General features: G+C 40.4%; 1 protein-coding gene across 9 annotated transcripts; it reads right to left on the bottom strand.

Moving 5' to 3' along the window:
- QTRT2 (queuine tRNA-ribosyltransferase accessory subunit 2) lies at positions 1–24,483 on the bottom strand. Of its 9 annotated transcripts, XM_089910562.1 has the most exons (11): positions 24,358–24,482; positions 24,103–24,177; positions 19,800–20,043; positions 17,749–17,969; positions 16,947–17,002; positions 15,165–15,241; positions 12,990–13,202; positions 8,791–8,987; positions 6,479–6,630; positions 4,671–4,788; positions 2–2,782 (listed from the first exon to the last, which is right to left on the bottom strand). In XM_089910562.1, the coding sequence occupies exons 3-11, from the start codon at positions 19,809–19,811 to the stop codon at positions 2,551–2,553; spliced, it is 1,278 nt and encodes a 425-aa protein (XP_089766688.1). In that variant the 5' UTR covers positions 19,812–20,043; positions 24,103–24,177; positions 24,358–24,482; the 3' UTR covers positions 2–2,550. The 9 variants fall into 9 exon arrangements, with proteins under 9 accessions (XP_089766691.1, XP_089766688.1, XP_089766689.1 ...); XM_089910563.1 differs by lacking the exon at positions 24,103–24,177 and having other exon boundaries at positions 24,358–24,483; XM_089910560.1 differs by having other exon boundaries at positions 23,552–24,482.
- Between the last annotated feature and the right edge of the window lie 73 nt (positions 24,484–24,556).

The following is a 24,556-nucleotide window of genomic DNA, read 5'->3' as shown; positions in this document are numbered from 1 at the left end:
GAGATATGTGTGGAAAGCAGTTACTAAGGTGCCTGGCACAGTAAAAGTACTCCATAGATTGTGGCTATTATTATTTTTTTATTATGTGCTAGCATAGCCTTAAGGCCCTTGATTATATAATGTAAAAAGACAGGTGCATCCCTGAATTTCTTGGGATTCTGCATTTAGTGTGAGTGCACTTAAAACAATGACTACAGATGGAATAGTAGAGAACATTTCTGGTACCATGGAAATTTAACGTTTTGTTTAATAGACTCATTACTATTTACAGGAAACCAGACTAGTATATTTTTTTAATTAAAAATGTTTATTGGCTATTGACCTTAATAGATTTACATTAAAGGAAAGGAACATTTTTTTCAAATGTGCTAATGAGAAAAAGACCCAGAAAAATGGACAAAGTTGGACAGAATTTTCGGTTTTGAACACAAATAAAACTCATAAATTTTATATGGATTCTGGGATATTTATTAATACTCCTCCAACCATGGGTTTGGCATTGAACAGGAGTTGTAAACATATGAACAACTCCAATCCAATATATTTCAAAACAAGCAGATTCTGTTTTTTTTTTAATAAATTTATTTATTTTTGGCTGCACTGGGTCTTTGTTGCTGCACTCAGGCTTTCTCTAGTTGCGTTGAGCAGGGGCTGCTCTTCGTTGAGGTGCACAGGCTTCTCACTGCGATGGCTTCTCTTGTTGCGGAGCACAGGCTCTCGGTGCGTGGGCTTCGGTAGTTGCAGTACGCAGGCTCAGTAGTTGTGGCGCACGTGCTTAGTTGCTCCATGGCGTGTGGGATCTTCCCGGACCAGGGCTCGAACCCATGTCCCCTGCCCTGGCAGTGGATTCTTAACCACTGTGCCACCAGGGAAGCCCAAAACAAGCAGATTCTTGAGAACAGAAACTCTGTCTTTCATAAGTATCCTTGCCATTAATTGGAGGAGAGGTTGTAAGAATATCCATGAATTCTGGAATTCATGAGCTTTGGAATTCATGGACGTTCTTAAACCACTAATAAAAGAAAACAGTATAGATGGGCACCCTACATGTAAAAATATAGTAACCACATAATAATTAAAAACAAGGTTCAGTAATGCCCACTAAAATGAACAAATAGAAAAATGTAGCACAAGAATGTAAAACATATATTTTATACCCCTACAAACAAAACAAAGACATCTTTTTGGTTCTGCTGTTTCTATAAAAACTATGTGTGAAACGTGCATGTATGCGTATGCTTATAGAAAGCTTGACAAATATAGAAAAGCACAAAGAAAATAAAAATAACCTCTCACACCATCAACATGATGTCATTCCTTTGACGAGAGCAGAAAAAATTCAGAGAATCAGAGGTGATCAGCGAAGGTCTTCCCAGCCTCAGGACCTGCTGATGCCAATTTACCAACCACTTTAAAAGCCACAGGCTAAACCTTTTTAGGCTCTCAAATATCTCTACTGTTGCCTGACTCCTGGCACCACTGCATTTTTCATCAGGCCAATAGTGATCAATAAACAAGGATACACATAAAGCTATGGTTCCAATCTAAAACTTCTTGTTCCCCAAATATTAGAGCTAAACGGAAACTTAGAAATTCGTTTAGTACTATTCACTTTGCCTGTCCCCATTTATTCAGGAGGAAACAGGCATGGAGAGGTTAAGTGATTTGCCCAAGTGTCTTAGTCGAGTAGAACTGAAACCCAATCCTCTAACTGGCAGGCCAGGGCTCCGTCCAAGTGAACACATGGTGACTGAATCTCCCCAGGTGATGTAGCTCCAGTTATTATGTGGTTCGACTCTTAATGAGCCTAAAAGGCAGACCACAGTGGATCTGTACGACCAGATGAAAGCAGCTAGGCAAACTTTCAGCTCCTAATAGGCAACTGCGCTGACTCTAGTGAGACAAGTCACAGAAAGACCATATGGTCAAACGAAGAGTGTGCCCTGGGCCAACTGGTCATTGGAGCAATGTGTGAGCTCCACATTCCATGGAGATGTGAGCCTGGTTAAATCACAAGGTTGATTGCACTGCCAGGACAGCTTGGAAGGCACAAGTGTCCAAAAGAGACCCCTGAGAATATAAGGATTAAAACGAAGAAAACTCTTGAATCAGACAAATTCCTTCTTGGTCAACAGGCATGTGTCCACAGAGGTCATGCTACTCATGACCAATCAATTCCCTTTAAGCTCCAATCCAACTCAGTGAACCCTCAGATTCTCATCATCCCCACTTCAAGGCTGTCCCTTCACATCTAAAGCTTTTATCTTTGACTAAACGAATCTCTGTTGACTAAAAGAGTTAGCGCAGAAATATTCAAGGTCAGGTTTCAATTCTTTCTGATCAATCTAGGTGATTCTAGGTCATTTCAGTCGTATGAAGAAGTCTCTTTAGCCTCAGGCGGGCAGAGTACAGTACAGACGTTCCTTATTTGAGCAGACTTCATTCTCAAATGTAAGTGATTAAAGTGAAGATCACTTCCTGCTGTCTTCCTCCCACATTACAACCGTGGTGCAGGCTCAATGTGAAGAGTCAGGTTATGCATACCAGGTCTCAAGATGCTTGCCTGTGGATGAGCTCTTTCAACTGTGCCAGTCGGTCACTTTTTAGTGCTTCCCGGATGGCCTGGAAAAATCCAAAGTAGTGTTCAAAGTTGTGCATCATAAGCAGGACGCCAGCCAACAGCTCGTTGGTCACCAGCAGATGGTGGATGTACGCACGAGTGTGATTCTTACAGCAGTAACAGGGACACTCTCTCACGAGCGGATCAAAGTCCTCCTGGTACCTGAGAAAGGAAGTTACAACGATATTCCGGAAAGTGAGGAAAACAAGACCTCGACAACCTAGACTAACCTATTCTGCTGGCACGTAACCAATAGTTAGTAACACAACTGGCAAACGTAGTGCCAGGCACCTGCTTAAGACGGCAATGTGGTCAAAAGTTAACAGAGAGTACAATGGGCCAGGAGACTCAGGAGTCTTCCTCAGATGGATACAACCTCCTAGACTGAGGCTTACCAAGGAGCAGCAGAAGAGTCACGTGCTCGCTCCCCCCTGCTGAGCAGGGTTAGTCACACTGTAAAGGCACACAAAAATGTCAGGAGACACTGTTCTGATGAATGACACTTTTCTCCCACTCGCCACCAGAGCTAATATTAGAAGAGATGATACGACCTTTTACTTGCATAGCTTTTTGCAGTTTACAAAAAACTTTTATATATACTGTCTCATTTAATCTCTGCAACCACCCATGGAGATAGGCATTTTTTTTTTTTTTTTTTTTTTGCGGTACGCAGGCCTCTCACTGCTGCGGCCTCTCCCGTTGCGGAGCACAGGCTCCGGACGCATAGGCTCAGCGGCCACGGCTCACGGGCCCGCCTGCTCCACGGCACGTGGGATCCTCCCGGACCAGGGCACGAACCCGTGTCCCCTGCATCGGCAGGCGGACTCTCAACCACTGCGTCACCAGGGAAGCCCGAGATAGGCATTTTTCCTGTCACTTTACCAGTGAAGACTGCCAAGGGGTTTAAGAGGGAGGGCTATGGAGCTACAATGCCTGGGGTTGGTTCCTGGCTAACAACTCACTTGGGAAAGTCACTTAACCTCCCCTTGTGTCTTTCTTTTCTCATCTGAAATGTAATAAGGCAGTAACAGTGCCTACCTAATAGAGTTGTTACAAGAATTAAATAAGTTAATATAGTAAAGGACACTGCTAGGTACATGCTAAGCACTATATACGTGCTACTTTCTATCAGCTATTAAAAAGAAGTTAAATGACTTGACCAAGGTCACACAGTCACAAGCAAGGCTACAATCTGAACACCAAATCTCCAAAACTTCTAGCGCTGATGATAAAAATATTGCAGTTTCCAATTATATCTATAATGTAAAGTGAATTTTAGTAGTAACCATTTATATTACCCTAGCTTTTTAAAAATGGAAATGAATCTCCTTGGCTATTTTTCAAGAAGTCAAATGTGATAAACGTCACCATTACAGACCTATAATCAAGAAATTACTATAGAAAGAAGAGCTAGCAATTTCATATTCTTTCATAAATTTTCAAGTCTGTCCTGTTACTAGATAGACATAAATAAGTCTGAGTCCCTAAAATGTCCCTTTATGTACGACCAAAAACACCCCAGCATTAAAGTGAGTATACCAAGTTCACAGAAAAACCACTCACTGGTTCACTGATTATTTCCACTTTTGGCCAAATACAAAGTTATAAGATATCTTAGTTAAGTCTCTATAGAGGCAAATATTTTATTTAAGATTTATAATCTGTATATAACCAAGATGGCTTAAATTCCTTAAAATTTAAACATTTTGTTGTAATATTTTATCTTGAAATCCTTATTTTACACTGTTATTATTTAAAGTAATCATAAGGAGTAAAGAACACCAAACAATGGATCTGGTCTAATTTTTCTGACAGCTCTTCTAAAACAGCAGTTATCTAGCCTCAGTTTTTTGACAAGACAAAGTACACAAATTCATCTGCAGAGAAAAAGAGTACTGCTGGCACTGAATTTGAGAAGGCCCAAACAATATCCAACTATAAATATTTTTTGAAGTCATGAACTGAAAAGGGAACAGTTATATAAACTTTCAAAACAGACTGAAATTAAAAAGTCAGAAATCAAAATCCATACTTAAAAAAAATTCCTTACTTTTTTTCCTTCAGATTAATTTCAAATGATGTGATTTCTTGGTTGCAACTAGTTGTTTTACTCTTCTTTGTTTGATCCACATATTTTACTTCTTCCTCTGTCCCATTTTGTTGCAGTACTAAAGGACAAACCAACAAAAAGTCTTGAATGAAGATCAGATAAAGAATGGCCATTGGGAGAATTTTATTTTAGTTACTATTTCATGCCCTTTGACCCTGTAATTCCACTCCTCAGAACTTATCCGAAGGAAATAGCACAAGAAAAACAAGGCAATATGTAACAAGATGATCAATGACCTATTATCTATAGTATCAAAACTTGGAGATTCAACTATGTCTAAGTGAATAGTAGTTACAAGTATATATCTTATAATTAAATGGGGACTTGAGTTGTTCCCTTGAACTCTTTGCTTTAAGAAAGAACATTCCTGGAATTGCAAGAGAAACACCAGGAATACTTATCTACTTGCCTCTCTTCAGAGCAGCTGGCTCTTTGCATAGTAACTAGTGTTACTAGGGGGAATTGCTGCCTACATTATGCAACTTATTCCTTTGGAATTTTCACTTTGTAATTGGCAAAAAGCCTCAATTTACTATACACACACACGCACACAAATGTGATTCATAATATTTGCAGAAAAATGTTCAAACTCAGTTTTCCCAATCATAAAGAAATTTGGCTTTCTCTGGCCCAAAAGGAACGTGTTTGTTACAGAGAATTCAATATCAGGGTCTTTGTAGAGTTTTGCGTATTCACGGTACAGAATGTCACCTATGTCCTGGCAGAGATAATTTCACTTGTAAATGAAGTCATGAACATGTATAAAGTGTTTATGGTGTGCCTATCCAAATACATTACGTTCTAGTCTGTCTAAAAGACAGTAAAATTGACCTCCTCTATATATGAATTTGATCAACTTGATTGATTTTGTTTCTAGAACTAATTCCATTTAGATTAACGCTTAAGTTGCTTTATAGGAGTGTAACATATTCTGAATGAAATTTTCATCACTTGTGGGGAATAAAATGAACCCTTAAAGAAGTCTCTGGCCCTACTCAAATTTAAGGCTGGCGGTGATAGAGCAAGAGTTCAACGGAGAGCAGGAGGAGAGAAAGGAAAGCACACTCTGAAGGCCAGACGGAAGGCCAGGCACACAACATTCTCCTGAAACACTGTGGAGACACTTCAAGGGACCCCAACCCAAAGTCTGTATCCTGGTTCCTTTTCTACTGCCAGTTAAATGTTAGAATCTGAAACTGCTTTTCTTGACCTCTGAATAACTAAACACTAAAAGAAAATGGCAGTGCTTCAAAGCACCATTAGCAGAGGAAAACAGCTTTCACATCTCAGTATGTATAAAAAACCAAAAAAGCAAAAGTAACACTAGGATCAGAGGGGATGAGACTCCCTGTATATTAATAGCATGGGGTTTGCAAAAAGCAGACAAGAACTCTTTTGTGAAAAAACAAATTAACTTTTACCAAGCAGTTCAAAGGTTTTCTTTTCTTAGATTTTCATCACTATTCACTCTGAATGCTCTTTTTTCAGGTTGTTAATAGAAGAGGTTTTGTTTTTCTTGGTTCTGCTCACTACAAAATCACTTCCTAATATTGATGAGCTATGTGTATAGTATTAAGTGCCTGGTTTTGTGTGCCAACATGCCAGGGCGTACAGATAAGAAACAAAGACATAGTTTTATAAAAGGCTGGCTTTATAGTATGCACATATTTCTGGCTTGTAACTCAAGGCAAAAATTGATAGGAAATAGAATTTAAGGGTAGCACAGAGATTAACTTCAAAAGACCTACATGTCTCTTCAGGAATCGGCTGGTAATCAAAGCTGAAAGTGAGGGCACATCCCCGCTCTGTTGCTAGATAAGGGAAAAAACTCTCAAATAAGTCCACTCCTCTTTCAATACACTCGAGCACCTCATCTGGCTGGCTAACACCGCAGATGAGCCTGTGAAAATAATATGAACAGTGACATAAGAACAATGCCAGGAATGAAATCAGAGAGTCTTTCCAGAGAGCATTAACAGTAATAATAACAAAAATCATGGTTAGCGTGGCAGGCAGCAGATAAGGAGGTGTATGGAAAGAACATAGAGCTTTGGAGGCAGAGAGACCTGGACCAGAATCCCAGCCCTGCCATTTATTTACTTGCTGTGTTACTTTGGGAAGGTTGCTTAACCTTTCTGAGTTTTAGTTTTCTCATTTTAAAAACAACAGCAAGAATACATACCTCATAGACTGGTTGTAAGGATTAATGATATATTCGCAAAAGCACAAAGTGTAGTTTCTGCCCCAAAGAGAAGCTTAACAAAGGTTAGTTTTCCTTCCCTTCTCATCCCTTCTGAAATAACCTCCGTAGTCTCAGGCTGAACTTTGTAGTCTTCCTATCCACTACATAAGATTTTTTTTAGTGCAAAGCTGTGTGCTTTATTTCCCCTTCAAATACTCTTCCATGTTTTAACTGTATTTTGCTTATAATTCTTTTTCATAATTGCTTCAAGAAAGACATTTTTATCTACTGTATTCTTCACAGGTTCATTTATGAAGCAATTCTTGCTCTCGGAATTTCAACTCTGCCCACAGGCTCGAAGAATCTAGTCAGTTTTCTTTATGCTTCTTTATATTTTCTCCATTAATAAAATGTCTGCATGGTAGAATGAGATGGTATTTCCAGAGGCAATGGGTAATGAATTCTGAGTGTTAATAACATTCAACCAGGTTTTGCCACTAAAACAAGATGAGGAAATGCACTAGACTAGGGCTGGCTGGCTGGCTGCTATTTTTTATGTTTGTTTTTCTACTCATAGGTCCCTTTCACAAACTGGCAGAGAAAAGCTTATAGACTCCCTGATTTCTAAAAGAAGTCCAAAAAAAGGCTTATGTAATATTAAACAACTAGAACCCTTAAATATATGCTGGTTTTTCTGACTACAGTTTCCTTCAAGTAATGTCATGTTTTAGAACTCCTCTCCAACTGAAGCTGGCATTTCTACACACTTATAGAAAGAAAAACAATCCCAGCTTTCAAATCCAGTAACAGACATCTGTGAGCACTTAACTCAAAAGGAGTCCAGAAAATGACTAGAAATACTAGTGCTGAATTATCATCCACACCAGAATGAAATAAGCACAGGAGGGAAAGCAATGAACACAGAGAGCTAGGATAAAACTGGGGCGGGCGGGCGGGGGGAGGGGGGAATGCTGGCTGGGGTGATGGCAATAGCTTGCTCTGGCTGGTGTTTACACAAGCATATATACAAATAAAAATTCATCAGGGTATACATAAGATTCATATACTTAACTGCAAGCTATACCTGGATTTTTTAAAAAAGTAGTAAAATTACATACACATATCCAGCAGCCCAAGGGGTATAAAGCAGCACCCCATAATCAAACCTCTTAATATATCTGTAGGAAAAAAGCATGAATACTCATATCAACTGGGATAAAAGACTACAGTTTTTTAGAAAGAAAAAATTTGAATAGTCTAATAAGACATTGGCTATACTCAGAAACTTGGGGATTTTTAGCTTTGAATCTTGCAGATCACTCTTCTCTCCAGCACATAATGAATCCTGTGACTGATGGAAAGAACCAACCCCACTAGGGTTGCCAGTGCCCTTGATTTCAAAAAATAATACCACTCACTACCTGCCTCAAATCTAAGAACTTCTTAAAGGACCTTATTGACAGAACCCATCTTCATTCCACTAGGCATCCCAGGTCTGTCCTCAACTTTACTTGCTTAAGGCCAGAGTTCCACATGACTTTCTATCTGTCCCCAGGCACCAGGTTATAGTGAATAAAGAACAATATTTACAATTGACACAAGAATGAGGGGAACCAATATAACACTTGCCCTCACTTATAATGAGGATCAAATAAACTAATTCACATGGCAGTGTCCTCTGGTCTACATTCTGAAATCAAAGGCAAGACAGCCTTGATGGAAACTTCCTCCACAGTCTGCCTCAGCAGACTCAGCCCAGAAAGAACGTAATCCAAACATGAAAAGACACACCCATGTACAGACTGCATACCACACATTCGGCAGCACCCCTGCTCTGCAGCCCACCAGGCTCGGCCTGCACCCTAACTGAACACTAGCCTCGGTTTGTGCTCCGGTAGCTCCGCAGTGACTGATGACAGCAAGTGCAGTCTAGTCTCCAGGGTTGCAGTCCCTTGAAAGCCATCCAGAAGGAAGCCACCTACAGGCCGCTTGGCTGTCTCTCGTGCTGACCTCAGCCTCTCCTCCATCACATCTCCACCTTCAATCACTCCAATGATCACACTTTTCTGGAGGACCTAAGGTAAGAAAGGATTGAACGCTTTTAACTGTTTCCAGTAGTGGAGACCTTTGTTTAAATGAGCCTTACCGCCTTCCTAAGAACCCTTAGGGCTCGAAAGAACACAATTTGAAAGCCACTCAAAAAGGGAAGAAAAGACTGAAGAGAAGCTGAGGCAATCAACATAGTTAATCAGGCTTTAGCTTAGATTAAATTAAGCACACACCAAGCAGGTATAAGAGGAAAAGAACAAAAGCAACAGTTTTAATTTCTATAAATGGCTATCCTGGTCTACCTTAGGTTACTTCTAAATCTCTTAGTTAGAAATACCTTTAGGAACTGCAAAACTGTTTGGATGGGACAACTGACTGTCCATTTGGAAAAAGATAAAACAAAAATTACTACTGTACACCATCCTCAAAAATAAATTCCAGGGCTTCCCTGGTGGCGCAGTGGTTGAGAGTCTGCCTGCTAATGCAGGGGACAAGGGTTCGTGCCCCGATCCGGAAAGATCCCACATGCCGCGGAGCAGCTGGGCCCGTGAGCCATGGCCGCTGATCCTGCACGTCCGGAGCCTGTGCTCCGCAACGGGAGAGGCCACAACAGTGAGAGGCCTGTGTACCGCAAATAAATAAATAAATTCCAGATGGCCCTAAGATCTAAACATAAAAAATATAGCTATACAAGTATTAGAAGAATAGGTTGAATATTTTTATAGTCTTGAGATAAGGAAGGCCTTTCAAAGCAAGCTAAAGCTTACAGGAAACGGCAGACATATTTGAGTACAAAAACAATAAAAATTCCCTAGTGAAATATACTATCAACAAAGACAAAGGGGAACTTATTCTTTGGAGGAACACATAAATGTCTACACCATAGGTAAAGCTCCGACAAATCCTCTAAGGAAATGACAACCCCATAGAAATCTAGGCAAATATGTGACTATGAACTTCAGAAAAACAAATGTGAATGCCTCGTACATATCTGGAGAGCTTACTAAACCTCACAAGTAAGGAAATGAAAACTGGAAATAATTCGATACCATTTTTGCCTATCACACCGACAAAAAAGTTAAAAGACAGAGAGCAACATAGCAGAGGTAAAAGTGTTAGAGAAATGGCATTTATATACCCTGATAACTAGAGAGAATAAAAATTAGTTCAGCCTCTTGGGAGGGCAAGTAGATAACACTTACCAAAACGTCAATGCTTTTATCTTTATATATCCTAAAATTCCACTTCTAAGAATATCTCCTACAAATATATTCATTCATATGTACCAAGGTTTATTTGCGAAAGATGTTTAGAATAATGAAAAACTGGAAACATGCTAAACATCCATCAATAGAATAAAGGCTTGGGCTTCCCTGGTGGCACAGTGGTTGAGAGTCTGCCTGCCGATGCAGGGGACACAGGTTCGTGCCCTGGTCCAGGAAGATCCCACATGCTGCGGAGTGGCTGGGCCCGTGAGCCATGGCCGCTGAGCCTGCGCGTCCAGAGCCTGTGCTCCGCAACAGGAGAGGCCACAACAGTGAGAGGCCCGTGTACCACAAAAAAAAAAAAAAAAAAAAAAAATAGAGTAAAGGCTTAAGTAAAGTATCAATATAATATGTTCATAGTAGGCTTCCTATATAGCTGTTTTAAAAAGAAAGCAGAACATATATTAACATATACATTGACAGGAAAAGAGTTTCAAGATATTGTTAAATAAAAACAAGCAAATTTTTGAATAGATGATCATATTCATGTAATAAAAACCACACATAGGCATGCATATGTGTAATAGTTATGTGTATGGAACTGTAAAAAATAAGGTTTGCAGGGAAAAACACAATCAACAGTGGCTCTCTGGTAGAAGAGAGGGATGGGGAGGGAGCCTGGAAGGCTATAAAGAGGGAATTTTGCTTTTTGGTTTAAGTAGGAGGAATACAATCAGTCTACTCCTCCAGAAAGAACACTTCATCTGCTGCACGGAGAATGAATGAGGGGAGGGTAGGATGGGGTAGGAGACGACTTTAATCATCCAGGGAAAGACGAAGAAGATCTGGACTAAGGCAGTGGCGGGGTGGGGGGTGGGGGTGAAGAGGAGAAAGAGGATTTGAAACCTCATCAGGAGGTACAATCAACTCAACCTGACCGATTAGTTGCCTGGGGGGAGGACGAAGACAAAAATCTAGGAGGACTCCTGGCTCCAATTTCAGAAGTCCAGGGAGATGACGAGAGGAGCAAAGACAGGGAATCCTAAGAAAACAGTGGAGGGTGAGGCAAGATGATTATTCTCTTCCGTGCATTCTGGGTTTGAGGTATCAGCCACTGAACATACGGACCGAAAGTCAGGGATATGTATATAAAGTGTGACTGCCCAGCCTAGAGAGAACGGTAGGTGCTTGACACAGTGCTGCCACTCCCCACGCCTGCTGCCATGGCAGACAGAGCCAGCCAGCGGGCCATCCTCACCCCGCTGCACCTGGGAGCAGCTCCAAGCACCTTGAGATGGAACTCATTTGCCATCCCTGGCCTAGGGAATGCATGGAGAAGGAAAGAAAGCCGACAACAGAACCTTGGGGAGCTTCAACATTTAAGGGCATTCAGAGGAAGAGGAGTCAGTGAATCAGAGGGGAAGAAATCACAGGAAGAGGAAAAGATGTATGCCGCCATACAAAGGAGACAGTTACACGGCCTGCCCCTTTCCGTGACCGGTACAGCCCCATCTGGGAAATTCATTTTCACGGTGTAAGAACTATAACCATATAATTTATTGTCTAAAACGGGACACATTTAAAAGTAAAAGGGGGCACTATCAATAATCATGTCAAGACAATAGCGTGAGCATAAGGGGTACAGAGAGGGACCCCTGCATTTGACCAACGCACAGAAACAACGTGAAATGGTCAGGCTGACTGAACACAGAAGAGGGATTTGAGGCTCATCTAATAATCATGCTCCGTCACACGCCCTGTCCTCCCTTTCTCCTCATCCAAACATTACTTATCCTACGAGGATAATTACTGGCTCAAAACAATTGCTAGCAAACAACTGTTGGCAGAGCTAACAATGCAGACCCACAGCCATGGCCCCATGCTGGACCCTTACTGCCCATACTGAGAGTTCTATTAAGAACGACAAGTAAGCTTCCTCTAATTATTTCATGTATATTAACTTGATTAGCCAAGTTATATTTTTTATTGGTAAACTCAAAATAATGACGTTTTTGAAACTCCGTGCGCTTTTGCCGTAGTGGGGCCCACTTGTTGCTCAAGATTACTCTACATAAATGATCAGACACTGACAGCTTCTCCTCTGGTCGTATCTCCTGTTCTCCCACCTCCTCTGCTCTCTCCTAATGAACCCTTCCTTTTCCAGCTTTATTAACTCTGCTATCAAGATCCTTTATTCACTGCTACAGCTTCATCTTCCCCAGCTCATGAGATGATGAGGTTACTGTGCCTTAAGGAGACAAGAAGGGTGGGGAGGGGCACATTCCAGACTTATTTAGGGAACTGGAACCAAGGTGGAGTGAAAAACTGAATATTACTTGGATATTAAAAGGGGTCTTGAAAGACTCAAATCTCTGGGCTGAGGAGCTGGGGGCTGCCACAAAGGGAGACAGAGTATTGAGGGAGAGCCAAAGGAAGAGCAGGTGAGAGGACGGGAGACGCTGAGTTTGGTTATCTCTGAGTTTGAGGTGCATGTGAGGAATACTCTAGTGACAGAACCTAGCAAAGGCCTGTGGTTATGTAATTCTAAAGCTAAGTAGAGTGATCTCCATTACATACACAAGTTCAGAATTTTCAGCAATTTAAACTAAGGGGAGCTGCCCAGGGAGAACAAATAGTGAGGGGTGAAAAGAGAGCCTAAGACAGAATCCTAAAGAGCAATAAAACAATCAGGAAAAAAATCAGGTGATTTTTCCTCCAAGAAATGAGGAGCAGAGAAGCAGAAGGAGAAGAAAGGGTGGTATCTTGGAACGTAAATGAGCGAGAGTTTCTAAGAGAAAGGAGTGGTGAGTGGCACGGCTTTACCTCTGACTCTTCCTGTAGCTTCAGACAATTATCCAGGAATAGAAGCGATCGGTCAACAGACTTTCTGGCTCTCTTTATGGAAGTGGCTTCATCACAAGTTGCCTCTCCATCTGAAAGACACTGGAACCAGTCTGGCTGAAGGACCTGCTGAATTGCCATGAACTTGGAGGCAGTCATTTCCACTCGTCCTCCAACACCCCACACAGACACTGACTGCCACAGGACAAGACGATGAGGGATTCGGAAGAGTAACATGAAAAGAAAAAGAAAATAATAAAATGATCAAAGCAATCCTGAACTCAACTCTTCTTTACAGATGGAGAGATGGTGGCAATTCAATATCCTAGACACGGTGGGTAAAGAGGTTTCCTATACTATATTCCAAATTCTCTAAGGACCTGATAGCTCAGAGGCACTCCGATAGAGTCTTTCAATGGCCACACAAGCCACCTTCTGAGTTAGCGCTCAGAATTCTATAATTACTTTTCCAGAAGCCCAGTCTTCCATTCTCCGCCACCCCCTGCTGTTCCTGAATACACCACAGACTTTAATTCTTCTGTCTTTGATCACATTGTTCCTTTTGACTGAAATGGCCTTCCCCTACTTCTCTGCCTGGTAAAATACTATTCAAGACATAGGAGTTCAAATACCATCTACTCTATTGTGTTCCCCAAACGTTACTAGGCATAATCAATTGCTCACTCTTATAAGATTTTTCAGCAATTTGTATTTATTTCTTTCACAGAAAAGATAGCCCTGGGGCTTCCCTGGTGGCGCAGGGGTTAAGAATCCACCTGCCAATGCAGGCGACAAGGGTTTGATGCCTGGTCCGGGAAGATCCCACATGCTGCGGAACAACTAAGCCTGTGCGCCACAACTACTGAGCCTGCGCTCTACAGCCCACAAGCCACAACTACTGAGCCCATGTGCCACGACTACTGAAGCCCGCACGCCTAGAGCCCGTGCTCTGCAACAAGAGAAACCACTGCAATGAGAAGCCCACGCACCACAACGAAGAGTAGCCCGCACTCGCTGCAACTAGAGAAAGCCCATGAACAGCAACGAAGACCCAACACAGCCATAAATAAACAAACAAAGGAAAAAAGAAAGAAAAAGAAAAGATAGTCCTTATCACACCATTGTATATATGTCTGACTAGAGTATCCGAATTCATGGTTGTACCCCAAGTGCACAGTCTGGGGCCTCACACATTATTAATGTTTAGTAAGTGTTTACTAGATTGAGTTAGATACAGAAATATGTGCAAAGACATAAATCCCATAGTACACAAGAATCTCTATATGTACTTTTGGTTACTCCTTTCCCTACAGCATCTCTCTTCTTAGAAGAGATGGACATAAATGCGGGGCCACATATAATCTTTTTATTCTGGCACAAGAACACTGTTTAAATGAATCGTTTCTCCCTTTCTCTATAAATGGAATAGACAACCGAGGTCAAAATATTTTCTTTTGAATTCAAATTACAAAATAAAAAGAAGTGTAAAAGAGAAGACAAATTTAAAATAGTTACCTTAGGTAAGATTAATAGATATTGTTGATATCAATAAAGTGGGTGCAAGAAAAGTAACTGTTTGTAAAGTGGCAATATATACTAAAGCTTTTCTAGAATGCTGTCCTCAGGGACAATGCAATGGGGCCATATCTCAGGTTAAAACTTTTAAGGAAGTCCTTTGAATACTGTTTTTCACCAGCTAAAATCTCCAGCTTTTTCAAATTCTGTTCTAAAAAGCAGTATTATACTGAGATTCTACTATATATAGTTATACATGTGATAATACTCGTCAGCAACTTTCCCCACTATTCCTGAGGTTGTTAAAACTTCAAATAAAGCATGGTATCAAAAGACTATTGTTTTCTACCATCATAGCAATTTCTTTTTTTGGCATGTACTTGACCTTTCTCTACTCCCAAATTTTGGGCAACAATGAAAAAGCTGAGGATACAGTCCTTACCTTAACCTTATCCTTGGGCTGCCCCACTCTAACTCCTATGAACCACACCATCCCACTATAGTCGTAGAAATAAAGAGAAGGCATAAAGGGGTCTGGAATGGTTCAGCATCCCAAGCAGTGGGATCGTTGCAGCTGAGAGATCCCATAGGCTGACTTCCTGAGAAAAACCTTCAGCCTTGGAGGACCTTCTGAGAACATACCTTATTTGTTACATAACCAGCTGGGCAAGGGCTGACTGGATCATGCAGGGAGCAGTACAAGAGTGATTCTGGCATGCCTGTATAAACATAAAAAAAGAACCCTTGAGAGCACTTACATCAACAATTACACTGTGTTGTAACAGAGAGCAGCTTCATAATGTGTACTGCTGGATAAAGCAAGTCTAAAACACAATAAATTGCTCATACTTTATCTTAGAATTGTAGGAGGCCTGTCAACATGAATGAAAAGATTACTTTGAAACCTACTAATCTAAAAGAAGAATTAAATGTAAAGGTTCATGTCTGAAGACATAGCGAGTTGCTACAAAGGAAAGGTATAACCTGAAGTATGATACAATGAAAGTGTTTAATGATATGTTGACCCTACTTGATTCGCTTTGAAGAATTTAATACCAAGTATGGTCATTCTAGGCACTATCCAAGGGGAACTAGCTACTGGAAAGATGAAATTATACAGTCAATAGGTAATCTTACTAATAATAAATCCAGCCCACACCATGGGTCCCTAGGGACAGAATTATAGAAAAGCTGTAGGACATTGCAAATAGATCTCATTTTCAATGAGTTTCATTTACTCAAGATGCCAGTTTCTTAGGTTCTTTAATCAAAAAGATAGTTGTTTAAAAAAAAAATCCAAAAAAAGTTTACTAAGCCATATGTACTTAAATTTCATATGCTGCATTTTCATAAGAAAAAAACAGAATTTTGCTGAAAAAAGACCAAAAATATAAAGCAAACAAAAATCTCTGCAGTTCTCCACCTTACTGTCTACAATTTCAATTATTACAATTATCTCTACAAAGCTTATATTAGCTATTTTCACTTAATTATACACTCGTATACTTTAAAGCTGGTTATTAAAATTGGTCTCAGATCAAGGAAAACGATATTATATAAATTCCTCTCCTGAAACACAGGTCCTTGTGACAACCAAGTTGTCATGCAGTTTCCCTCAGAAGCAGAGGACTGAACAACCAATGGAAGCAGGATTTTCATTCATTTAAGTGAGTCCTAGATATTGCGAAAAAGCTTCAAGAGAAAATGGTCTAAGAAGAATTGGTTCTCTGGCTGTCCCTGCTAAGCTTTTCCTATAAATAAATGGACACATAGATCAGCATTCAAAATCCTATTTCTGGAACAGAAGATAATATTAACATATCAGAATATAGCTGAATATAGACTCTTCATCCTCTGCCTTATGTTTTAGGTGCAAACAGACAAGCCTGCTTTGGATCTTAGGTGTGTCCCATGCAGTCCTTCACCTCTAGGTCTTTGCTCTTTGCCTGGAGTGTCTGCTCACACCTGTCTGCCACCACCACTGCATCCACCTCCTGACCTGGCTAACGCCTACTCTTCCTTGACCCAGCTAAGGCGCCCCGTCATCTTCTTTGTCAAGAATACTTCCTTTATTCTGACCTCCTTCCACATGGACCCAACAGCAGGTTATGTGTTCCTTCCTCTGGGCTCTCATGATACATGTATCTACACCTGATCCTGTAAATGTAGTCACCACGCTCTACTAGAATTACCTGTTTATCTTTATCCCAGCTAGGCTCTGAGTTTCATGAGGGCAGCAGCTGTTTCCCACTCATCTTTGAATCCCCAGTTCAAAGGCGTTCCTGGTTCTTAGATACTCATTAAATGCTTATTAAATTAATGAATAAATAAATGTATGGATGAAGGATCAAAGAATAAACAGCATCTCCAACCTCCAAATTAATACACCACAAGGCACACACAAATAACTTGATTAACTTTTACCTATAAACTTTCCAACTCCTTCCTTATATTCTGCCAAGACTTCGTGATGTTCTGCCCTGTAAGGAAAACAGAAAACTATGTAACATAATAATAAATCATTCTACAGATACTCTATGCAACAACTGAAGCCCTCTGCTCACCCAAACAAGCTACGTGACAGTAAATGTAGTCTCAAACCACCAAGTACACCATTACTCAAGAGTCCCCACTCATTAGGTTGGGTTCATTAGCCAGAGCAAAGCTCTTCAATTTGCAAGTGGTTCTGTGAGAGGAGAGATTGGCAAAGAGCAATGGCCTCAGAATATCTCGATTTTCTTCTTTCCCTTGTCCCTTTAAAATCACTGTTATTAACACAATCTTACAGAGTTATTTGATCTTACAGCAGATTCTTCAATTAGGGATGAGGTCAGTATGTCCATTACACAAAATGATCTCACTCTTTAGTTGTTTCCCTAGAGTAGAACATGTGCAGAGACAGAGAAAACTTTGAGGCTGGTGCATGAAGACAGCCCCTAGGTTCCAAGTTTAGCCCTCATAGAGCATTCCAGGCCCTGTCACCCCTGGGAGCAGTGGCAATGAGGGCGGTATGGAAAAGTGAAGCAGCTCTATCACGTAGGTCTGGCCCATGATTCCAGATTAGGGCCAGATGATGTACAATATTTGATATCTCTCTTCTGATTTCATTCTAAAAAACCCACAGATTTTGCACGTAAGCAAAGAAGTCTTTCTCTTTACCACACCTTATTAAGGTAACCAAGCTGCTGCCAGGGTTGACATGTGAACGATAAGGCCTCATACTTACAGTGCCGACAGTGTAAGCTGAGCCATGGCAGGAACCCCGTGGATCTTATGCAGTGTGTGATGGGTCAGGTGTGGGGCAGAGCCAGTCTTCGTGTACAGAAGGCAGCCTGGAATGTCCATGGTGCAGTCCCCTGTTTTGCCTAGGTTTTTTATTTTTCCTAGGCGACAGCCATTAACCACCTTGGTAAGACTTAGCTTCATCCTAAGGGGTTCCTCTAGGTCCTGATAAGAAAAGTACATTACATTCAGAAGGAGTTCCATGACATCTAAAAGCTAAACATTTTTCCAAGCAAACTACAAAAAAAAAAAAAGATAGCATGTTTGTTATTACTTCCAGTCTAGGATTTTTTTAGATATCAGGAATAGGGGAATGGGAAAAGACACAGAGAGAATAAGACACCTTCCCCAAAGTCCCAGCACAATATGACGACATCAACCACATTTAAATTCAGTCATGGAAATTTTGTCTGAGCTGATGGAAACCAAACAAACAGAAGGACAGAAGTAAAGACTAATCATGGAAAGAGCACTGTGAAGCCAAGGATTGCTCTCAGCCATGAAAATGTGTATAGAGAAAGGTCATACTGCTTAGGAAATACTGATTACTGATTTGATCTATTTTTTTCTTTCTCTAATTTGAGAGAATACTAGGCAACATAGCAATTTTTCCTAATATGTAATTAAATGAAGAAAACAGGTTCCAAAACAGCATTCTGCTGTTTATTAAAATATATGGAAGAACATACATCAAAAGATAAACAGAGGTTATGTCAGAGAGGTGGGATTATTCTCCAACTTTGTTCTTATACGGTGTCCAAACAGAGGTGAGAAACTGTGTGGGCATCCATGCAATTCGTAAGCAACGTTTCATTATTCTTATAATTGGGAAGGAAAAATATTTGATTAACAAAAAAGATATACTTTCTAAATTCCACAGATACACAGGGAAAAAAATCAGAAAACATGGTCAATTACTTTGTTGGACTGTGTTAATTTATTATTCAGTGAAGCAAATCCTGGGCCCCACTTTTTTTTTTTTTGCAGCACGCGGGCCTCTCACTGCTGCGGCCTCTCCCGCTGCGGAGCACAGGTTCCGGACGCGCAGGCCCAGCGGCCATGGCTCACGGGCCCAGCCGCTCCGCGGCATGTCGGATCCTCCCGGACCGGGGCACGAACCCGCGTCCCCTGCATCGGCAGGCGGACTCCCAACCACTGCGCCACCAGGGAAGCCCATGGGCCCCACTTCTTTAAATGCCCTGTAAAACTCAGTGACCAGGCATGGCAGATCATTTGCAAAATGTCATTGGATATTCAGCATTTTGAAATACCAGCGTCTCTGCAGCAAGTACTGATACCATACCCTCTGGAATTTTTGCCACTTAGGCTAGGCCCAGTTTTATTAATAGATAAATTAATACAGCTCTCTGAGAGGTTCCAACCTTAGATCCTATCCTCTTAAGCATTATACTAAACCACACGCTGAAAGTCAACCATTGTTTAAGATGTTACCAAATAAATAAGCATTATTTATCATTAGTTAAAAAATATTCAGGGATGTATATATTACTTTTTGGGGAGTTATAAATTTTTATATTGAAATAAAATAGTTAACAGACTTTTGAATTTTAGAAATAAGAATAACTACTTTCCGTATGGTTCAATAAGTGATTTCATGTTAAACATGAATTATAAAAAATAGTATAAGTATTTGGGGAAAGGCTGGTCAATTTTCTGTGACTCTACCTTCATTATTTCAAGTTATCACAAAGATTAAATGTCTCACTGGAACCCACAGAAATGGAGAGTGTTAAGAGAAAAAAGTTATTATGTTTTAACAAAGGGTAATATAAAAGCTATTTTTTTAAAGCCATGCTATTACACATTAAAACTGTTAAAGTAAAAGAAAGTTTATACCAAAAAAATAAATATAATTACAGGCTAATGAGAATGTAATATAGAAAATACAAGAGAATACAAAAGAAGAGTCATTAGTTTATACAATCATATTCCTTTTTTAAAAAAAAGATTTATTTATTTATTAATTTTATTTACTTTTGGCTGCATCGGGTCTTAGTTGCGGCACGCGGGATCTTCGTTGAGGCATGCGGGATCTTTCCTTGCGGCGCGTGGGCTTCTCTCTAGTTGTGGCGTGCGGGTTTTCTCTAGTTGTGGCTGGTGGCGTTCAGAGCGCGTGGGTATCCCCCAGGCTCTCTCATTGAGGCGTGCGAGCTCAGTAGTTGCGATGCGCAGGCTTGAGGGATCTTATTTCCCTGACTAGGGATCGAACCTGCGTCCCCTGCGTTGTAAGGTGGATTCTTTACCACTGGACCACCAGGGAAGTCCCTCATACTCCTTATTGATATATCAAATAATACACATAACCTTCTGGTTTCAAGTGATAAAAATCTTTTAAACTAACAGAGCTTGGAAGCCATTTGTAGCAAAGTTAAAGAATGTATTTTGCAATCTAAGTAAGTTCTAGAGAACTGAAGCGGGGGAAGCACGAAAGTAAGAAATTCACTTCAAAGTTAATAAATCAACCCTATTATTCTGACTATTAGAATCAACAAATATGGAACAATAGGTTTTTGAAACATAAATAAGAACTAATGAAAATTTAATGGACCAAGATTACTAATAATGCAACAACTTAGCGCTTACTACCCTCACACACATCTGAGAATGGAAGACACTACATTGTCCCGCGTGTTTTCAGAAAGGCCTAGAGAGAAGAATTTGCTGGTTCCTCCCCTTACTCCAAAAGTTCTGTCTCATCTGAGCTGCTTAAGTTTTGTAAAGAGTTTAAATGTACACAGGAGTTGTATTTTTTAAATTAAATCCATATAAAAGTACGAAGAGTCTTCATAGGATAAAATTAGCATGTTTGAAAAATGAAGTTTAGGATTCTAGAATGCTACCAATTTTTATTATTATCTCTCCCCATCAAACCCTCCTTTCATTTTTCCAGTTTATTAATAAATAACATAAAAGACTGACAATCAAAGCTGCTGACAAGCATGAGATAATGTGCTTTTCCATGTCAAGTTAACTCAATTCCAGGTAAAAACAACAAACCACAGCGCTTTAGTAAACTTCTGTTTAACATCCCAGGTAATGTATGATTGCCATCAGGCTTTAGAAATGCTGAAAATAGTTAAGTCTGACCATTACTACCAGAGACGCCAAACTGAGGGCTCCTCATGGACCATCCCCTCTGCCGTTCCACAATAACAAATCTGAGGCTAAGCAAGATTAATCAGACTTAGTCTAGAACCCAGGTCTCTGCCAAGAGGCCTGAGCTTTTGATTACATCTTTGAAGTGAGAGTAATACAATGTCTGTATATGCATATCTCCTCTTCCCACTCTTTCCTCAATTGAAGAAATAGCTTCCTTCATTCTTAACCCAAGGTCTGTCATTACAGGTCCACAGTAGTCCTAGAGGACCTCAGCCACCATGCTCTTAGATGCAGAGATGGGTCCTCCTGTGATACAATGCACAAAAGTTTAACCTCCATAACTTTAAGGATGAAATTGAAAATCCTTAGCTTAGTGTACTGAACCCACTAGGTCAGCTAGAGAGAAATACCCACTTGGTTCTCTCCACAGTATGGGACTCTGGTGCTGTGTGCTCACATTCTGCTGTTCGGGGTTTCTTAAGAGTCCTACCCTAATCACAGTAAATGGACACAGCATCAAAGGAAAAAGTATAAGCAAGGAAAAGTAGACAAACGCGTCTAAAGAAAAGTATTGTAATAGATAAATTGTTACTGGTGATTCTGTGTATTGTGAGGATGAATGCAAATATGAAGAAATCTGAGGAAAGCATCAGAGAATGTACTTTCCTTCCCCCATTACTGATCAATTTGTGGTTAGTGTTTTTATAATTGCACATTTTTTCTAGGGGCTTGAACACAAAAAGTTTTTATTATGGAGTAATGTAAATATATACACACATACACATATTCATGTACATATATATATATATATATATATATATATATACATATTTTGCGGTACGTGGGCCTCTCACTGTTGTGGCCTCTCCCGCTGCGGAGCACAGGCTCTGGACACGCAGGCCCAGCGGCCATGGCTCACGGGCCCAGCCGCTCCGCGGCATGTGGGATCCTCCCGGACCGGGGCACGAACCCATGTCCCCTTCAGCGGCGGCAGGCGGACTCTCAACCACTGCGCCACCAGGGAAGCCCTCATGTACGTATTTTTAAAACATGCTTTTGGAGTGATACAGTCTATTAATCCAAGCAAAGTTCTCAAGAAGCAAACTAACGGTCTCCAAAATATTAACTGGTTTTTATTTGGCTTCATATCATTACCCTTTTCCCTTTCACTTGTTGTGAGTCTCTTCTAAGATTTCTGGGGTTGTCTTTTCTCAATATACAAACATCTACATTTTCACTTCCTGGTAAAGTCTTAAAAAACCATTAAAAGAGCCATTTGGAAATAATGGTTAATGGAAAAACTCTTAATCACTTTAAGGACAAGTAGATCTATGCTTTTACAAGGGCTAACCAAGATTCCCTGCACTTGTGGCAGCATTGTACATATCTTAATACCTCCATTGCCACATATTTCTCCCCTCCTTCCATCCCCTTAGGAAAAAAGGGATTTTTAAATGTTTCTTAATGGATTCTCTACAGACTGTCATGGAAAGATGACCACAATACACTGAGGGAAAAGAGCAAGCTTAGGTGAACATATTTTTTGCAAAAGAAAAATTGCGTATATATATTTATAAATATGCACACACAAACACACACTGTACACTGTCTGTATATGCATGCAAAAAAAGTCTGAAGGACTTCTAAACAATATGGTGCACTGAGCTGACTAAGAAAGACATACAGAAATGATGGACTCTAAAATCCTAGAAACTAGTAATGGAAGATGAGGAGGAAACTATTCAGAGGTACTATTCTAAAATTCTTACACTATTTGGGAGGAGGAGAGAGATCATGAATAATGTTAAACTTTAAGTATGCATTTTAAAAATTTTTAAGTAAGCATTAAAAGATTACTGAAAATGGATAATTCCCATTCCGCTGGGGAGGGGCAGGGAAGGATCAAGAAAAATTGGTTAATACTTAAGGGAAAAAAAGAGGAAAAGAGACCAAAAAGCACACCAAAAATAGAAAATACAAAATAAGACAGCAGGCGTAAGTCCAAATATGTCAGTAATCACAATAAAAGTTAAATTAGTTTCACCTATTTAAAGAAATAACAACAACAGTAGCAACATTTATTGGGTGTTTACTATGTATCAGGTCCTGTTATTCACATGTTAACTCCACTATTATGTACTGTCATGTCAATCTAAGGCAGATGCTATTATTACGGGCATTTTACAGATGAGCAAACTGAGGCTAAAAAAGTGACCATTTACAAAGTGGCAGAGCCACTTAAATCATAGAAGTCTGCCTTTAGAGGCTGTACTCTAATACGCTGGTAGTCTATTAGAAGTCCCATCTTGTCCATAAACATATGCAATGTTTACAAATTAACTGTAATGTTAAGATATAATGTTACAGTCATATTTTCCATTTTGCTATACTGTTATTACTGTTCTTGTCTTCCTTTATCTCCCTTCTCTGCCTGTATCCATCCTCCAACCTGTACAACCTTTCTATATATGCACACAAACATTTAAATATACTGTATGAGAAAGGGTGTTTTTTAATTTAAAAAATGCAAATATACTATACTATAAGCACTTCTCTGAAATTTGCTTTTCGCCCAGGAATACACAACGGATATTTTTCCTGAAGAAGAGACAAAGAATTTAACTTACCCTTTAAAATAACTACTTCATGATACTGCATAGCTTGGATGTAACACAATTTAATCTACCATCACCCTTCTGATGAACACTCAAGTTACGGAACAGGTCCTGTGATTGCTGCAGTAGTCTTGAGGGCACAGCTTCCCTGATTTTTTTGACAAATCTCAAGTCTATTTCAGTTTACGTTTCCTGGCAGAGTTCTCTACATACATTGATTTTTTAATGGGTACCACACTCTAATGCTTTAGGTACTATAGCTCCCATTTTGCAGATGAGTAAATCGAGGGTCCGAGAGTTATTAAACAAGTTGCGTAAGGTTATACAACTACAAAGTAGCTGGGTCTAAATCTCTACCCTGCCTTATGAACCTACATATCCCAGCATGCACTGTCCCCGGGAACACTTAGGCTCAGTCAGTAACGATGGATTTAGCTTCACTCCATGGGCCATCTCCAGGGGCCCCAGACCTCGCGAAGCGCTTAGATCAGGTATTCGAGATCGGTCCAACCCTCCCAAGCATCCTGGGGAGTCTAGAAAAAACTTGCGCACGGAAACTTGACCTTTAAGCAGAGCCCGGTCGAAAGGAGACACTTTTCTCTCTGAGATGCGGTGAGGCTCACACGATTTGGGAGAATCTGGATTTACAGAAGCCAGGATCCACCAGGAGACCCAGAAAAATGAAAGAGACATAGCGCCAGTACAATCACAGTTACCGCAACACAACCAGGAAGCGTCTAGACGCGACGCGACTCTCTCGCAGCAGCCTCCCCTTACGCGTAGCAGCTCCCACACCAACAGGAAAAGGGGGCACTTACCTGCAAACCTCCCAACTTTTTTGGGCTTGAGACCCCTTAAGCTCCTCGCCGTTCGCTACCACGTGTCCAGCTTTCAGAATTCTCGGCTCCCTGAACCACTGCCTCCGATGCAGAGCCAATCAGGGAGCATTGCGTCATCACCGGGCGCCAGGAAAAGGCAAAGGTAATTGAAAATGAGCTTCGGTGTTTGCAAGACCGA

The sequence above is a fragment of the Delphinapterus leucas genome, chromosome 4 (assembly GCF_059928025.1).
Source record: "Delphinapterus leucas isolate spDelLeu-1000000601 "Yukka" chromosome 4, BTC_Dleu_Yukka2, whole genome shotgun sequence".
NCBI classification, from domain to species: Eukaryota; Metazoa; Chordata; class Mammalia; order Artiodactyla; family Monodontidae; genus Delphinapterus; species Delphinapterus leucas.
Note: the sequence above shows the minus strand (reverse complement) of the source record. Positions and strands in the feature narration are given on the sequence as shown.

What these genes read in the sequence shown, in the direction of transcription:
- QTRT2 (XM_089910563.1), bottom strand. An exon ending in CTACCGGAGCACAAACCGAG is followed by an intron (nt 6,631 to 8,790) that starts GCTAGTGTTCAG and finishes TTATTTTCACAG; the next exon opens with GCTCATCTGCGGTGTTAGCC. An exon ending in ATTAATCTGAAGGAAAAAAA is followed by an intron (nt 2,783 to 4,670) that starts GTAAGGAATTTT and finishes TTCCTTTCTCAG; the next exon opens with GTACCAGGAGGACTTTGATC.